At 38.1% G+C, this 17,725-nt stretch overlaps 1 protein-coding gene across 3 annotated transcripts in view; it reads left to right on the forward strand.

The window, feature by feature from the left end:
* ngfb (nerve growth factor b (beta polypeptide)) overlaps window positions 1-13,748 on the forward strand; it is a 30,183-nt gene extending 16,435 nt beyond the window's left edge. For all 3 annotated transcript variants that reach the window (XM_080892102.1, XM_080892101.1, XM_080892103.1), the window contains 2 exons: window positions 6,529-6,665; window positions 10,895-13,748. In XM_080892102.1, the coding sequence (XP_080748228.1) occupies window positions 10,906-11,514 (609 nt within the window). In that variant the 5' untranslated portion in view covers window positions 6,529-6,665; window positions 10,895-10,905 and the 3' untranslated portion in view covers window positions 11,515-13,748. The remainder of the gene's footprint in view (window positions 1-6,528; window positions 6,666-10,894) is intronic.
* Window positions 13,749-17,725: the final 3,977 nt, after the last annotated feature.

The following is a 17,725-nucleotide window of genomic DNA, read 5'->3' on the forward strand; positions in this document are numbered from 1 at the left end:
ATCCTTCAGCCGAGATCAATTTCTGCTTCACCGCCACAGGACAGAGTGAAGAGGAGATGATGAGAAATGAGAAAGGCCATACCATTTTGGGATCATGCTCATGCAGACTCAGTGAGTGTTTTACTGATGATACAAACATTCTGATCATTCCTGTGGTATTTCATCGGCTATGGTCTGGGAAGTATTCAGGCTTTTCCAGGAGGCTCCAGTCAAATTAAAGCCAATGTAACAGAGCACATTATCCAATTGAAAGCGTCTAGTTTATTCAACAGTAAAGTGTGCCAAGAAATACCATTTTCTTCACTGTGTTAACATCAAACAGACGGGGCAATTTTATTCCACTCAGTCATCAGGCAGTGATGAGTCAACACAAATCCACATCTTTCCCGTATAGCCATGTGCCGCTGTTACCCATCTGCTTCAAGTCTCAATAAGTAGAGCGATGTGCAATGCCCCAGCGCACACTAATGTGTACAGTTGTGTCAGATGCATATTTATAGCCCACCTAGTAACTTGAACGGATGTCACGTTCACTTTTCACATCTGGCTGCATGTTATTTTTTAACAGGTCAGTAGCTGTAAATTTGTGTGTCACTGACCCAAATTCAGATCCTCAAAATAATTCACATTTGTTTTCTGTTAAAATGATCACAATCTTTTTGGATATGCTCAACTACACTGTTAAACAGAATTGACATTAACACGAATCCATTATTGTTAAGCACAATTACATTTTGCCATTTTCACAAAAATCTGCTGAAACAACGACCTTTATTCACTCATTAAACGCAGCATAAGCCAATCATTTATGTATTTTAATACATAAATTATAATTCTTAATTCATTAATTCATTATCAGTTAATAATTACTGTATTATTTTTTAATAACCAAAGCATTTGCATGTAATATGCATCTGCAGTTGTGGAATGTAATTTAAAAAAAGAAAATACTTAAAAATAATAATATTTCTAGAATAATATTTTAAACATCATATAAAAAGACGCTGAGCCATAAAGGAATAACATAATTATCTTGCAATTATCTTGCAACTTGAATTCAAAAGTGCCTTAACATTGTCACACCACATTAAAATTTAAATTCAATCACAAACAGCATTTCAATAACCATGTATTTTAATCTGCATATTAAGCAAATATCTCAAGCATCCCAATTATTTTCACTTTGTCTGACACATTAATTTTCCCTGATAAATGACTAAAGGGTCCATGAGACTTATTAGGCAAGTTAGTTTTCCCCTTTCAGAATAAAAGGTGTTTTCTCCATAGCATAGCATAGCAGCAACTCATTAGCACCGATGCTTCACAGCTAAAAGGCAGTGGGTTCAAATCTGCCTGTTTGTGTCTTTTCCCTTTACTGTGTAGGTACAAGAAAAAAACTCAAACAGTCCAAGGACATGATGTTAGGTTATTTGATTATTCTTAACTGGCTGTAAGTGTAAATGTGAGAGTGTGCAGTTGCCCGTGTTTGTACATTAGACTTGTGAAAGACTGACGACCCATCCAGGGCGTGCTCTCTTTGTTGCTTAAATCACCTGTAATTCTGAACTGGATAAAAGGTTAAGAAAATGAATGGGCATTTCTTTATTAGCTGGCCCCCAGCCTCCTGTCATCTTGAAAAGGGGCCTTTGGGCAAAGCAAGTTGCTCCTATGATCACAAGTTCATTAAAGATTTACACTTATTTTATTCAAGTCATGGCAGACTTGTAGTCAAGACCGCCTAAACCAAGACAATACCAAGACCAGAGGGTATCAAGACCAATACAGACCGAGTCAAGACCAAGACAACGTCGAGACGAGACTAAGACCGAGACCAAGACAAAAAAGTCTTTAAACTGCAGCCAGATGCTGCTTCATTTACGGGTGTCAGGCATATTAATGTTTTTGCAATGCACTCACAGCCCTCCTCACCACTGTCTACTGTCTCACTCACTTACTGAGAGGACAGACGCACGCTCCACTTGACTGTCGCGTCTCTCACCCTCTCTGTTTTTCACATAATGATATTATCCTATATCCTCGCATGTGATTGGCTACAATCGGGAGGGATTGGAGCATAGCTGAGCCACTGTGTGAGAGCTGAGCAGCGAAAGGAAATTAAGTGAGGAGCCGGCTCTCGCTCAATGGGAGTCGGCTCTTCTGATTCACTACAAAGCACTCTCTAAGCACGGCTCTTAGAGCTGATGCTTTTGTGCATGACACATTATCGAATGTTACGTTGTGTGTCATGGATTTTGTTGACTCCAAATCTCCCAACCACTATGTCGATCTGAGACAGCAAGATAGAGACAGCGAGACCAAGACAAGACTGAGCGATCTGAGACCAAGACAAGACCAAGACCACGTAAAAATGGTCTCGAGACCGGTCTTGAGACATCCAACTCTAAGTCATGGCATGATGTTGTATATGCTCAGTGTACCATTCACCTCAAAATCCCCTAGGCACATTTAGAGCTCAGAGTAATTTGACACCTATCACATTAAATGTCCATTGCTGTCAAGCCCAGCTTTAAGTAAAACTAACCAAACTTCTCAACCCTGTTTGCACTTGGACATAGGGCAGGGCAATATGGCCAAAAATATTCATCGCAATATCTATTTGAAAATTTGCGATAAGGATATAACTGACGATATAACTGACGCGAGACAAAATAAATAAATCCCTCAATGTATTTTCACTTAAACAAGCAGCTGTTTTTTTTATGCAAATTCCTTGCTGACAGTTTAACCAAAAGGCATTTCCAGTGGAAATTGGCCAAGATATCCTGAGCATAACCATGTATAATATCCACAAAACTTAAAAAGAGGTTATACACACACACAATACGGTAATATTATGTTGAAGCACAGTACGTATCACTCCGCAAGGCTCCTGACTACAATAGCTGTAATGCTCCAACAATCCATCAAGCGGTGCGGGTTTGTAGCTTAAAGTCGTACTAAAACATTTTTTGACATAAAATGTACGACATAAAATTGGTTCGAGGTCAGTAAGCACAACCAGAATTCATACATAAGGAGCACCGGATTATAAGGGGCACTGTTGATTTTTCAGAAAATCAAAGGATTTTAAGAGCGACTTATTTTCCGAAAAACACACTAATAACCAAGGCCCACTTGCGTGCTCTACCAAAAATTGTGCTTTGGTGTGTATCTGACAGATGAAAGCCAAACCAGTTCCACACCACTGAAGTTGCACATTTTTACAAACCAATTCTGGTTCATCCGTTTCATTCAACGATCCGCGTTTGCCCTTCTCATTCTGCGTCACCACCATGCTTTTTCTGCCATGTGTGTATGAAAACAAAGGCACTGCGCATGTGCATTTTACCCATATTCTATCACGATATTTAATTTTCTTATCATTACCTAACATTATACCGGCATTACCGTGAACGGCATGATATGGCCCAGCCCTACTTGAACAAAGGACTGGTTGATTTATAGTTTTCGCTTTTACATGGATATACATTTATATACTACTCTTATATAGTATTGTTAAGTAGCTTGAAACTTTGAAAAGTTTATCCAATTCAACACAAGAGTAGGTACTATTGTTAAAATTCATAGCAGCAGTCTACTGCACATATAGACCTTTTAGAAACTGACCAATGTATCCTTTGGAAGCCAAAGTCCAATATTATGTTTTCAGGGAATTACTGACAATAGAAGAAAAATTGTGAATTAAACAGACCTTTTGCTTCTACAGGGAGTGCAGAATTATTAGGCAAATGAGTGTTTTGTCCACATCATCCTCTTCATGCATGTTGTCTTACTCCAAGCTGTATAGGCTCGAAAGCCTACTACCAATTAAGCATATTAGGTGATGCGCATCTCTGTAATGAGAAGGGGTGTGGTCTAATGACATCGACACCCTATATCAGGTGTGCATAATTATTAGGCAACGTCCTTTCCTTTGGTAAAATGGGTCAAAAGAAGGACTTGACAGGCTCAGAAAAGTCAAAAATAGTGAGATATCTTGCAGAGGGATGCAGCAGTCTCAAAATTGCAAAGCTTCTGAAGCGTGATCATCGAACAATCAAGCGTTTCATTCAAAATAGTCAACAGGGTCGCAAGAAGCGTGTGGAAAAACCAAGGCGCAAAATAACTGCCCATGAACTGAGAAAAGTCAAGCGTGCAGCTGCCAAGATGCCACTTGCCACCAGTTTGGTCATATTTCAGAGCTGCAACATCACTGGAGTGCCCAAAAGCACAAGGTGTGCAATACTCAGAGACGTGGCCAAGGTAAGAAAGGCTGAAAGACGACCACCACTGAACAAGACACACAAGCTGAAACGTCAAGACTGGGCCAAGAAATATCTCAAGACTGGTTTTTCTAAGGTTTTATGGACTGATGAAATGAGAGTGAGTCTTGATGGGCCAGATGGATGGGCCCGTGGCTGGATTGGTAAAAGGCAGAGAGCTCCAGTCTGACTCAGACGCCAGCAAGGTGGAGGTGGAGTACTGGTTTGGGCTGGTATCATCAAAGATGAGCTTGTGGGGCCTTTTCGGGATGAGGATGGAGTCAAGCTCAACTCCCAGTCCTACTGCCAGTTTCTGGAAGACACCTTCTTCAAGCAGTGGTACAGGAAGAAGTCTGCATCCTTCAAGAAAAACATGATTTTCATGCAGGACAATGCTCCATCACACGCGTCCAAGTACTCCACAGCGTGGCTGGCAAGAAAGGGTATAAAAGAAGAAAAACTAATGACATGGCCTCCTTGTTCACCTGATCTGAACCCCATTGAGAACCTGTGGTCCATCATCAAATGTGAGATTTACAAGGAGGGAAAACAGTACACCTCTCTGAACAGTGTCTGGGAGGCTGTGGTTGCTGCTGCACGCAATGTTGATGGTGAACAGATCAAAACACTGACAGAATCCATGGATGGCAGGCTTTTGAGTGTCCTTGCAAAGAAAGGTGGCTATATTGGTCGCTGATTTGTTTTTGTTTTGTTTTTGAATGTCAGAAATGTATATTTGTGAATGTGGAGATGTTATATTGGTTTCACTGGTAAAAATAAATAATTGAAATGGGTATATATTTGTTTTTTGTTAAGTTGCCTAATAATTATGCACAGTAATAGTCACCTGCACACACAGATATCCTCCTAAAATAGCTAAAACTAAAAACAAACTAAAAACTACTTCCAAAAACATTCAGCTTTGATATTAATGAGTTTTTTGGGTTCATTGAGAACATGGTTGTTGTTCAATAATAAAATTATTCCTCAAAAATACAACTTGCCTAATAATTCTGCACTCCCTGTATCTGGATTTTTGTTAGATTGTTTAAAACCAAATTTTAGCTAACTTAATTTGCTGTTTTTAAAACTTCTTTTCTGAAGGAGAAAACCTCAAACTGCAGGAGATTTCATATATCAAAAGTTAATTTCCATGAATAGAAATGTTATTCACTGTTATCTATTGTTGGTATGACAATGAAGTCAATGTTGTCTTCATTGGGAGGGTATTTATGTTTTCATGTTGTTTATGTCAAATTCTGACATTACCAAAACAGAATTTTATAACTTTATTGTCTAGTTTTAGTGAGCTTCCTGTTTCTAAAAGAGCTCATGCTGCTGTTACAGGGTCACAAGTTGAATTGACAGGTGGAGAAAAGCTCTTGAGATGCTGAACAGTTCCTGTGCTGCTGCAGATTCTGCACAGGAGCACGCCACAGTAATTTTGATTAACAACCCATTTACTTCTGTTTATATAAGCTGCTTACATTTCTGTCATTTTGCACACGTGCCATATCTTACTGTTTTTAACTTGCTCAACCATGATTTAAAGGCATAGCTTAAAATGAAAACACGTTTACAATTAAGTTTCGGGACACAGTGTTTTCTGGAATGAGCTCTTAAATATTTTCTCCTTGGCAGGTTTAATATTAGAACCCACGAGTACAGTAATATGGCAACAGGAACAAATGTTCTGCGTCTGGTTAGTGTGATGGATGATCAAGCTCAAATGCCTTTCATCACTGCACAAAAATGAATTGCGGCTGTCTGTACCAAATCAAATCAATAATAAAATGCAGTGATAAAATAGAGCGAGACGAGACAGTAAAACTGATGTTTTGATTTATCACAATGGCTTAGAGTGTCTAAATATTCTGTTATGCACTCATATACTGTACAAAATACCAAATTCCATAGTGATCTGGTTCTGACTTACTCGTAAATATTCATTCAAGTTTAAATGTTTGAGGCTATCTGTCTGAAGGTACAAGACTGTTTAAGTCTAGAAAATCTGTCAAAGCTCATGTGTCCAAGAATTCAGACAAATGTTATTGCGTTAACGTTAAACTAACACGCCATTTCCACCCCCTAGAATAATGTACATGATGGAGGTCTGCTTCTTGATTTCAATATGTTTCAGTATGTAACGATGTGGTGAGAGGGGAAAACACATTAATGTTCTCTTCCCTTATTTGTCTTGTAAAGAATGTGTTTACAGTGGGTTTACGAGCTGGCTAAGACAATTTCTCCACTTGTCTGTCAACAGGATTGAAGAGGCAGAGGTGTGCTGGATGGCAGCCACAGCCAGGCCTCATGGCAGGAGGTGCCCATAACACACAGAACTCTAATCACATCCTCTAGGAGCCACAAAGGTGGTACAGTTCACGTGCATACACTGAAAAGGTATATATATATGTGTAAATGCAAACAAGTCTCGAAACAGATCAGTTTTTTTCATGTGTTTGTCTTGTTTTGTTGTAGATGTCTGTTGTAGATAATACATATGTAAAGCTAGCAACACTGTGCTTATTCAGCATGGCTGTGTTCACACTGCATCCTCAGTGTTTGTTTGTTTTTTGTTTTTTTCACATTATCCATTCAGTGCTGCTAATATCAGATTCCAGTGTAAACTGGTCACTGTCCTGAACTGACCTGCATGTGCCGAAAAACAATAACAAAGGCGTCACTCACATTTGCTCTTGCACAGAAGTAAATATGGAGACCAGTAAAGCCAGTGTTTACATTTTCATTTAAACGTTGATGTGCAGAAAAAGCTGGAAAATATGTAGCCAGATGTCAAAGAGAGATTATGGTTTTTAGATTATTTTAATTACGGTTTGTGTGGTAGCAACAGCTGCTACTTCTAGACCTGTAGGTTTATAGTGCTGTCAAAAGTTTTTGTCCCATTTCTGTTTTTTTTTTTATTTATATTTTTGCGTGCATATGTGCCACACGTACATATTATAATATTAAACACATTTTAATATTAGACAATAACCAAAGTATAAAAAATAGAAGATATGAATGGGGTTAAATACGAAATCATCTGGAGGTATTAGATTAGGCATTTTACAATACTGGTGCACCGGTGGCAGTTTCTTTGTTTGTTTCACTCAGCTCTGAAATTTCTTTTTTAAGCTTATCAGCACTTATTTTCCTGTGTTATTCCCCCACTTCCAAAAATCTGAAACATTACAAAAAATTGACTCTGCTCAATTTCAATGTGCCAATAAGCCATGTCACACATTGGGTACATTTGAGCCATTAATGTGTTTACGAATGTCAAATTAGCCCTGACATGTCTGTATAATTTTGAATTTAAAAGAGAACATAGACACCGCATTGTTGCTGGTCTTTCACTTTTCTTGTTACTATAAGCAATGCTGCTCCTGGGAAGATATTGTTCTCATCTTAAGCTTTTTCCTTGCTAATTTAGTCTGTGTGATGTTTGCTATGCTATAAAGTGATCTTCCTCTGTCCCCTAAAGTAATCTAAATTGGCACTTAAAGGCAGAAAAGAAAAGAAAAAAGAGGTGTGGCATATCTTCACTGCCTTTGTCTGTTTATTTCCAACAATGATGCAGTAATGATTTTGTCATGTCAAAATGTTGCACCAGGTATCAATAACTTGAACTAGACAGACCTTAAAAACCTATAATATTTTAGTTCTAGCTCACATTATGTATTGTTGCACAGGCTATAGTTTTTCTTTTGATTTGTTTTGCCAACAATTTTAATCCACAAGTGCTCACCCTGCTACCTGAGGCAAACACAGCATATAATAAGCCTACCCAACAGAGCCTGCTATTGTAGCTATCACAGGTGTTGACATGCCTGTGATTCCTGTTGTATTAAATGAAGGACACAGCCTGTCAACTTAAAAAAGCCATTAAGCACAGATGTTCTGTTCTGTGTTTTGTGGTGAGTCATGACACGATGAAAAGAAAATGACATCAAACACGTCACAATAATGTCAATTATATATTTCCCTATGTGTCACGCCTACTCTGATGGGTAATTTTGTTTTTTTTGGGTATGTTATTCTTTAATTTTCCACCATTTAATTCAGCACTGTTTCTGTCTAGTTTTCCTTTTTTTTAATAAACAGTACTGTGTACATTTTTTTGGACAATTTAGATCAGGGGTGGGCAATTCCAGGCCTCGAGGGCCGGTGTCCTGCAGGTTTTAAATGTGTCCTTGATGCAACACAGCTGATTTAAATGACTAAATTACCTCTTCAACATGTCCTAAAGGCCTGGTAACGAACTAATCATTTGATTCAGGTGTGTTGACCCAGGGTGATATGTAAAACCTGCAGGAGGAGACACAAATCCAGCCTCTGGGAGTCACAAGCTAATGCTAGTCCCAAGTCCACACAAATAGAAATGTCAGGAAGAGCATCCGGCACAAAGTCTGTCCCAAATAAACGTGTATCTATCCACTGTGGTGATCTCTTGGGAATTAAAGAAGCAGACAGTACAAAATATGGGACTTATAATCTCTCCAACTAGTCCTTCAACCCAAGTCAAATAACCCGTATCCACGGATTAGTCTTACTGAAAGGGGCAAATAAAGCAAGTATTTTTCACATCAGTTAAGTTTCATTTCAGCTCACAAACCTTGAAAGAAGAGTATCAGGTTTACAACAATAAAACCAGGTTGTTGAGTGGTCATACTCTAGAACAGTGTTTCCCACACACATATTTCACATTAGAAAAATCACACGGCACATCACCAAACAAAATGATAATTTAGTAAGGATGGTGCAGGAATTTCCTCTTATTTTCTTAGTCTTAATCACAAGTATCCATAAAGGTTTCCTCTTTCCTCATTGATCACTGGACCTGGTAGCTTGTGACTCCCAGAGGCTGGATTTGAGTCTCCTCCCAGTATACCTTTTTTGCTTTATTCTGACCACTACTCACACTAGCACCTTCATCTGGGTTGGAATTTTCTCCAGGACCCAGGTCAGACTGACTACTTTTTCTTTTCAAATATTTACCTTTTGCAACTCCATGCTGAGTTATCTCACTTGCAACATGACTAAGTAATTTTTTATTCGTCTTCTTCGGTTATAAAGGCAGTTGGTAACCCATTAAATTGGAGCAAGAAGTTGTACTGTCCTCTGGTGGAAGAGAATATAATTGTTCTTCCCGTTACTCACACCGGTCGCTTGGTGTACCAGTCAGGTGAAACCAAATAATCTTCCACAGCACACCTGATCATTTCTCACGGCACACCTATGTGCCATAAGAATGGTTGGAAAACACTGCTTTTAGGAGACACTGAATGAGGGTTTGACCAAGGAAATGAACTGCAGTAAACAAACAACAGTCTTCTATATTAAAGTCTGGCATTTTATTGACCCATTCACCCATTCCTGCAACTCAACCTTAACCGTCATTCATTCAGCTCTGTGCACCACATCATCTGACTTTCTCACTTCATAACTGCCGCAGCCACTAAAGTGCACTGCTATCACTAGGAAAAATACAAGAAAATACGAGTGTTGTAGTGGTCTTAAATAGCTCAGAATTAAGAATAAAAACCTCTAAGACCTTCATGGATAGGAAATTCCTGGGCTATCCTTACTCACCATTGCTTAATATCCACAATTCACATGTTATCAATTTAAAAAAATCTATCACATCCTGTGTGAAATAAAAGAGAGGGAATACAACAGTGTGCGTGACTCATAGCCATAGCCTGCTGCAGTGATCACTGGGACAATAAATGGTGTACACATGAAGTAACTCCAGAGAATGTCTTCAGGCAGCCACAGATTGTTAAGAGAGTTCACTGTCATCTTGTGGATGTAATTGAGTTAGTAATTTTTTTATATTATTGCTAAATTAGATATGAAACATTGTACTGCTTTCTGTTTACATGTATAAATCAGCTCAAGGACTCTGCAGCCTTGGCAGCAGCTGCCTAATCAGGATTTGCAGACTCCACCCTTAGCAATGCCAAACACAGACTTTTAATAAATAGTGCATGTAAAAACTGTTAACGGTAAGTCATCAAACTTAATGTCAGGAAAGATGTTTGGGGTTTCTTCTGCTTTAAACAAGAGCTCCAGCATGCACGTACATAAAGGGAATCTCACAGTTCAACATGTTGAGGATTGAATAAGTGCATGTGGAGATTAATACTACATTGTAAAAAAAAAAAATAAAAAATTAAAATTCACTATTTTTATCTAGGTAAGCAAAAGAACATTCACATAATTTTAAAACTGCAAAATTATACATGTTAATTGCATACAATACAAAATAATTGGTGATCAATTACATTCTACACCTCCCCACAACTCTAAAGAACATTATAGCATTTTTCATTGTTTTCGTTTTCAAACCTCCACCTGTCACGGCTTCAGGAAGCCCATAAACAGTGATATAATACGTATGGTGAGCACAACAAAAACGCGTTAACTGCTAAAGAACCACCTAGTTCCCTCAGGAGTTACTGGATACCGAAAAGAAAACAAAAGAAAGGGAATATCACTTGGAAGCATCCTATACATATTAATGTTGATGTTACTACATGTCTGCTGAAGAAGCTCTATGTTTCATATGTAATGTTTCATATCCGCTGTAACATCTATGTGTTTTCCGTTCTTATTGACACCCTCAGGTCGTGTGCCCATGAGGTCGTCCATGCTGGTCCTGTTCCTCTTCTTAAGTGCCCAGGCTGTGGCCGCAACCAGAGGGGACTTGTACACCACCACCACAGCGGCACAGGAAAACACTCCAAGTGACAACCCAGACTCTATCCCGGTTGTTGATCCCAAACTCTTCACCAAGCGCCACTACCTCTCACCCAGAGTGCTTTTTAGCTCTCAGCCCCCTGATGCAGAGCCATCGGGGTCACAGAGTGCTGGCAGAAGGACCCGAAGGCAAGCAGGGCAGCCTCAACACCGCGGGATGTACTCAGTATGTGAGAGTATTAGTGTCTGGGTGGTCAACAAGACCAAAGCCACGGACACCTTAGGCAGAGAGGTGACAGTCCTCCCAGACGTGAAAATCAACAATGTCAACATGAAGCAGTACTTCTTCGAGACGACATGTCATAGCCCTCGATCAGGCAGCTCAGGCTGTTTAGGAATTGATGCGAGACACTGGAACTCCTACTGTACTAATTCACACACTTTTGTGCGAGCGCTGACTTCATTCCAGAACCTGGTGGCGTGGAGACACATACGCATTAACGTGGCCTGTGTGTGCGTGCTCAGCCGCAAGTCCTGGCGGCAATGAAGACTTACGACACGCGCACACAGATTCACAAAGCCAAATGCATTACATACACAGACAAGCAAACAGGCAGGCAGAAGTGACTTTTTTTTTCACATAATTTATCACCAAAAACTTCTCAACCTCTGCACAAAGTAAATTATTAGTATATGTCAAAGTATCAAGACTGCATGTATATACACCAGACCTGGGTCAAAGAGTATCTGCAGCTGGTTTTGTGTTTTGGTTGTTTGCTTTGGGTTTTTTTTTTTTTTAACTGTTTGAAGTACCACGCTACAGGGGGTGTAGCTGTGCCGGTATCTATTTTAGCTGTGGTTTATATCAGACTCAGCTTATGGAAATTCAATACGCAGCTACGTGCTCAGTTTGACAAGTGTGCGTGCTCTGGATTTATCATAACTTTTAAGCATTACACTGAAAAATATTCTAAAATACAGACAGGAAATAGTTTTATGTACATATACACATATTGCATACATTCATGGGTTATGTTTGCTATACTAAGTGCACAACTGTTTCCTCTGTGGCTCATTCCAACCATTTCCTCTCTGTTTTCAGCATTGCTGTATCTGATGTTTCAAGCACAAACATGTGCATCTTTTAAATGCCAAAGGCTTGGAATTAATTTGTTGGTGTAAAAATTCTCCAGATTATAAAATTATATTCTATTATACACTTCTTGTGTTTGGTGTATCCAACCAGTAATGTAAAAGTGGCAACGCCATGCTCCAAATGAGTGAATTTATTGAATTTTTTAGCATCATTTTCCAAGCGTTGCATAGTCCCGAAAAAGTCATCTCATAAGCGCATAAATTTTCCAAAGGAGAAAACAGCGAGAAGGGAGGTCTGATGTGCATACTACCTGACTATACACCTAAATAGTCCACAAAAATAAACTAAACATGGAAACAAACTAATTAAAACATTAGGAAAAAGTAGTAGCTTAGTGTAATAAAACATGGCCTCAATAGCATTTCCCCCCTCTTACTCTATGGAAACTTTTTAGCTCCATACATTTACAAAGGTAAATAGGAGGCATAATAAATATTTATCATCCAGGAGCAACAATCAAATGCCAGGATGCCATAATGACAGGAAATGGAAACAAAGACCAAACCAAACTGCAGACGGGAGGTAAATTTGCTGATGCAGTGCAATTCAAATGGAGAACATTATAGTGTATAAGAAAGCATGAAAGATTAATTCTGGTTCATTGCGTTAAGGCAGAGCATACAGGTACAAGCGGATGATCTTTTGCTTTTATACTTTACTTTCAAATTATCACTTATACCACATCTACAAATACAGACCTAAAATGCAGCAGAACCACAGCTAAATGGCACCTTTGCCATGAATGATGATTATAAGATCTACTCCAAACATCCATATGTCATTCAGACTCTGAAAATGGTAATTAAGGAAACTGGTTTCAGCTGTCTGACTTTCCTTGATTACTAACTGCTCAACAAAGAATTTAGAAATACCTCTAAAACAATATGGTGTGTGTGTCTGATCATTTGTAGTCTAGTATCGCTTTTGATAAATACAAATATTGCTCATATAATTCTCTTTTATTTTGATGCAGATGAAATTGCTATCTTAGTGCTTAAGGCCTGAACTGAACTTGTAATGCTGCAGTAGTTTATATATAGCTGTTATGAACAGATCTCCCAACCCAAACTCCTCTAATGTAACTGCGCTATGACATTAGTTTGACACTTGAAGATATTAAAAGTAGAAATATGTCCTTTACTTATACGTTGATTTTTTATTATGTTGGACAGCTATTCGGTAATTGCAGAAGGTTTCATTCACTGCTGTTTAGTTAATGCCTGCTGGGTTTAGACTAAATCACAGGAACATTTTAAAGCTGCAGCTTTTACAGACACAGACCTTGGGTTTAAAAGACCATGTGATTTGGTTCCAGAAAGCACAGGCTTAAACCTGCCTTAACCTTAAACTGCAGCTCAGCTTATGACAGAGTAGCAGCCTCTAGGACTTTTGGCACAACAACACAGTCAAGCTTCTTTTCTGCCAGTCATTATACTGTCATGCAGCCCATTTACTGAAGAAGACTAAATCAATCCACAACTTTGCAAATACAATTTGACCCAGGCCTGATAAAACCAAAAGTGTTTTTTTAATAAATGTTGTTGTTGATATTGTTATTTATTAAACATTTACAAACATGCACTGTGTGCTTTCTGTAGTGTTCTGGGAAGCTTGCTGCTTCCTTCAGCAAAAAGGAAAGCCCTGACAGAAGTGAAAAAAGGAGAATTCCCATATGGCTTCGTTTTACCGCCATTCTTTTTTTTTTTTTTTTTGGCTTTGCTTTGTGTTTTTCTCTTGCTATCATTCTACAGTGCATATGAAACAAAACTGAAAAGACAAACACAGGGCAAAAATGATTGATAATACAATACCTTTCCAGTGATATTTCAGTGCTCTCAGCGAACACAAAATTATTCTCCAGGCAGTATCGATTGGGATTTTTGTAGGCTTGCAGCCTAATTTTGTGTCCCATCGGGTATTTGAGGTGTCTGATATGATTGAGCGAACATGGAACTAATGTAGAAATGCAAACAAAAATCAGATGAGGTTGTATTCCTGGAAACCTTGAGTTTTAAGATAAAGCAACAGGGCTCAGCTGCTAAAAAGAATGCAACACTTCCCCCTAGAGGTCAAGACGGAAACATGAAATTTTTCCTAAAAATAATACTTTCACAAATAAAAACGTGACTCCTAACATGTTGGATTTGACAGATATTAGACTCCGCTCAGGCAATAAATTGTAGCTAGTTCCCCACGTTTCATACACTACCTCCACAAACTAAAAGCAGCACTGATGCTCACTTAAATGAACAAAATAGGACAAATATTAATTTGATTTTGTTATAGATCGTTTTTCCATGGTTTCTAAGAAAATAGTTGTTTGTTTGTTTTTTATAATCGCGTTATAAAAAGCCTTACGTTACCACATGCCAGACGTCAGTGTGCATGTCCATGCGCATGCCTCGTGTTTAGTTCAGGGCCCATGCGAAGCCCTCGGAAAAAGTAGCGCTTCTTTGTTTTGAACATGTTTATTTCATTTTATTGAGCAACGCGAAATTGACGGGAGTCCCCAAGCTGCTGTCCTGTGGCAAGTGGAGAAGAGTCAATATGGCTGAAATGAAATGGAAAAATACTGTGTATGTGTAACTAAAATGTATGAAATAAAATAAAAAAAACCATTCAGTAAAAAATTACACCCACATCTTCCAGAAGGTGTAATTTAATTAGATGGTTTGACCTACTGTTACTTAATACATTCATAACGTTTTTTGTCTTAAAATTAGTCCTGAACACAAGAAAATAATGCTGTTGTTATTATTGAGCCTTTTATTTTTGTTATTGGTTATTTCCGGATATCGTTTTTAGGATGGATTAAGTTATGAATGTACTAACAAGGTACCTGAGCTTACATAATTTCATAGATATAATTGTGTAGTATGACGCAGTAATCCTACCTTGCTAAGATACTGAAATTTGTTTGAAAGGTCCAGTAAAAGTAAAGGCTGAATAAAATTTAAAATGCATAAATTGTTCATATCAACTAATAGATTTATATTTAAGATCCATTCAAAGTGAGCATTGTGGCAAGGATAAAGATAACTGCATAAAGACCGAAACAAAGTGGCCTCTTTCATAAGTAGTGTCTGCAAACCACAGCTGAGAGACTTGATATTTCGAGCTCTGTCCACTGGATGGAGACAATGAAACGCATAGACGTTTTTCTGTTGCGTACAGGTTTTCTCTTACTCTAGCGGTGCACATTAGGGGTATGGAAATGTACTTAAATATTTTGAGTGACATTGTTTATATGCATTGCAAAGGAACTAAAGATAACTGTATTTTGCTATTTTCGTCAGTTATTTGTTCTAACTAAAGTTGTCTTTTGAAACAGTAATTGGCCATTTTTCTAATTAGAGGTTTAGCACGGCCTGTTCAAAGAAAAAATATAAAGTGAGATTTGACTGCACTTCACCTCTGGTGTCTCTTGGCTCATAGGATGACTCATACTTGCACCGTATGGAGATCAGGTTACATTTTTGCACCTCATTTACATATCAAGAACAGTAGAAGAGGGTGAGGAGGTAAGGACAGTGTGTCGGTGGAGGGATAATGGGATTATGGCTCCATTATACCCTGAGGATATCGTTTCAGTTTGGATGCACTTCCGCAGTGATAATTACAGTCCTGAATTCATGACAGGATTGGGTAACCGAACTGATATCGGGTTAACACCCATCCAGTCCAATGATCTTATTCTGGGTCACATGGAAACTATTAATCATTTGTAATTCAAGTGTGTACAATGCCATCTGTTTATCTCTATAAAAAAAAGGAGAACTGCTGTCATTGTCATACTTTTTTCCGTGTGTTTGTTGAGTCCTGTTTGATTTCTTTTTTTTTTTTTTTTGAGAGAGCGAGAAAGAAAATAGAGGTGGTAGGCAGTGATGTGATGTGTCTCATGATCCACCCATGCTGATTCTCACTGATACTCTGGCAGACATACAGGGAGGGTCGCTGTTTCCCTCCCACATCACTGCAGCAAACAAAGGCACTACAAACAAGAGAAGCTTGCATGTCACAAAGCGTGTGACCCCGAGATGACCTCCCTCCGTCCTGCAAAGAAGGCACAGAAGAGCACTGGCAAATCTCCATACATACTCTTCATTCACAGGAATCAGCTTGCATTATTATTAATATGATATATTATATTATATTAATAAAGTCTTCATGTTTTAAGCACTGACTTATGAAAGATGTTCACTCTAACTTTGTTTTTAGGCAATGTTCATTTAGACTCATTCTATTTAAGGGTGAATGAGACAGCATCAACTAAGGTGTCTTAGTATGTGTCATAAGAAGAGCTTCATTGTGCTTTGGTGTTGATTCTCTAAGCCCCACATCTGGCTGGATTATTCCAAATTATATTCCTTCATTTTAGGTGTGTTGAAGATGTTAGTGGAAAACTCTGTCCAGTGTGCTGCTACAAAATCTCTGCTTTTAACAACAACAACAACAACAACAACAACAACAACAACAACAACAACAACAACAACAACAACAACAACAACTCAACTTTTACTTATAGTAAATGTAACATAGCCTTTTAAATAAAGTTACAGCCTGTGGTTAAATTATAGGGGGACATGGGAGTAGATATTTGTATGTAGGATGTACATCCATATGCACCTTTACTAAGAATAAACAAAATTAAGAGTCTAAGATTGAAGACAGGGACTAAGATTTTACATTTTAGCTGATAAAATATTAAAACTATTTTCTTTCTTAAAATTCTGTCTATAATACACATATAACAATGATGCAGAACTAAAAAAAAATGTTTAATTGTGTTTTTTTGTTGCTTTGTTTTGTCAAAGCCACAGGGAGCCACTGGAGATTAGTAAAAGATATGTATGTCACTTCGAAGCTGAAGGTTTTCAATCACTCGTCCAGGCCAAGAGAGCGGTCCTAAAGTCTCACATAATGATCCCGACAGCATAACTACATCCTCTGTAGGGGTCAAGCATTTAAACCCATCTGTATTTTAGTACATTAACTTTATCTCAGGCCAAAAGAAATTTGTCTTTTGTCACACTAATTCTGAGATCATGTACAGACTATATAACATATTTGATGTTTATTATGTTAGTTTAACATGAGGCTCAATGTCATTACTTTTGCATGTGTTTAGCCAAAGTACAATAAAAACATGTCAATGCTGCTGCTGCTGATCATTTTGGTTATTGGTATGTTGTTGTAAATTAACAAAAAAAACAACACTTAGACACATAAGCAAAGATTTAAAATGTATTATTATTTAAAAGCACTGCAAAATTAAAAAGAATATATTCAAATATTTGAATTTAACAAAGAAAGTAAGTAAGAAAAGAAGAAAGCTTAAAAACATTGCATACAAAAATATTGGTTATTAAGAGAAAAGCAAATGAATGGTTGAATGTAGGACCGGGATAGGTCCTACATTCGCACAAAGTGAAAGCATTAGTAGGTTTACAGTAAATAAAGTCCAGACTTGCCTCATAGTTTGTGTTTTTTCTTGTCTTCCTCCATTCTCCATTTTCTCTCCTCTTTCTCCCCACTCACAACCAGTCACAGCAGATGACAGCGTCTGCCCGAGCCATCTGATAGAGGTTCCTTCCTGTGAAAA

The sequence above is a fragment of the Rhamphochromis sp. 'chilingali' genome (genome assembly GCF_963969265.1).
Source record: "Rhamphochromis sp. 'chilingali' genome assembly, chromosome: 9".
Lineage (NCBI taxonomy): Eukaryota > Metazoa > Chordata > Actinopteri > Cichliformes > Cichlidae > Rhamphochromis > Rhamphochromis sp. 'chilingali'.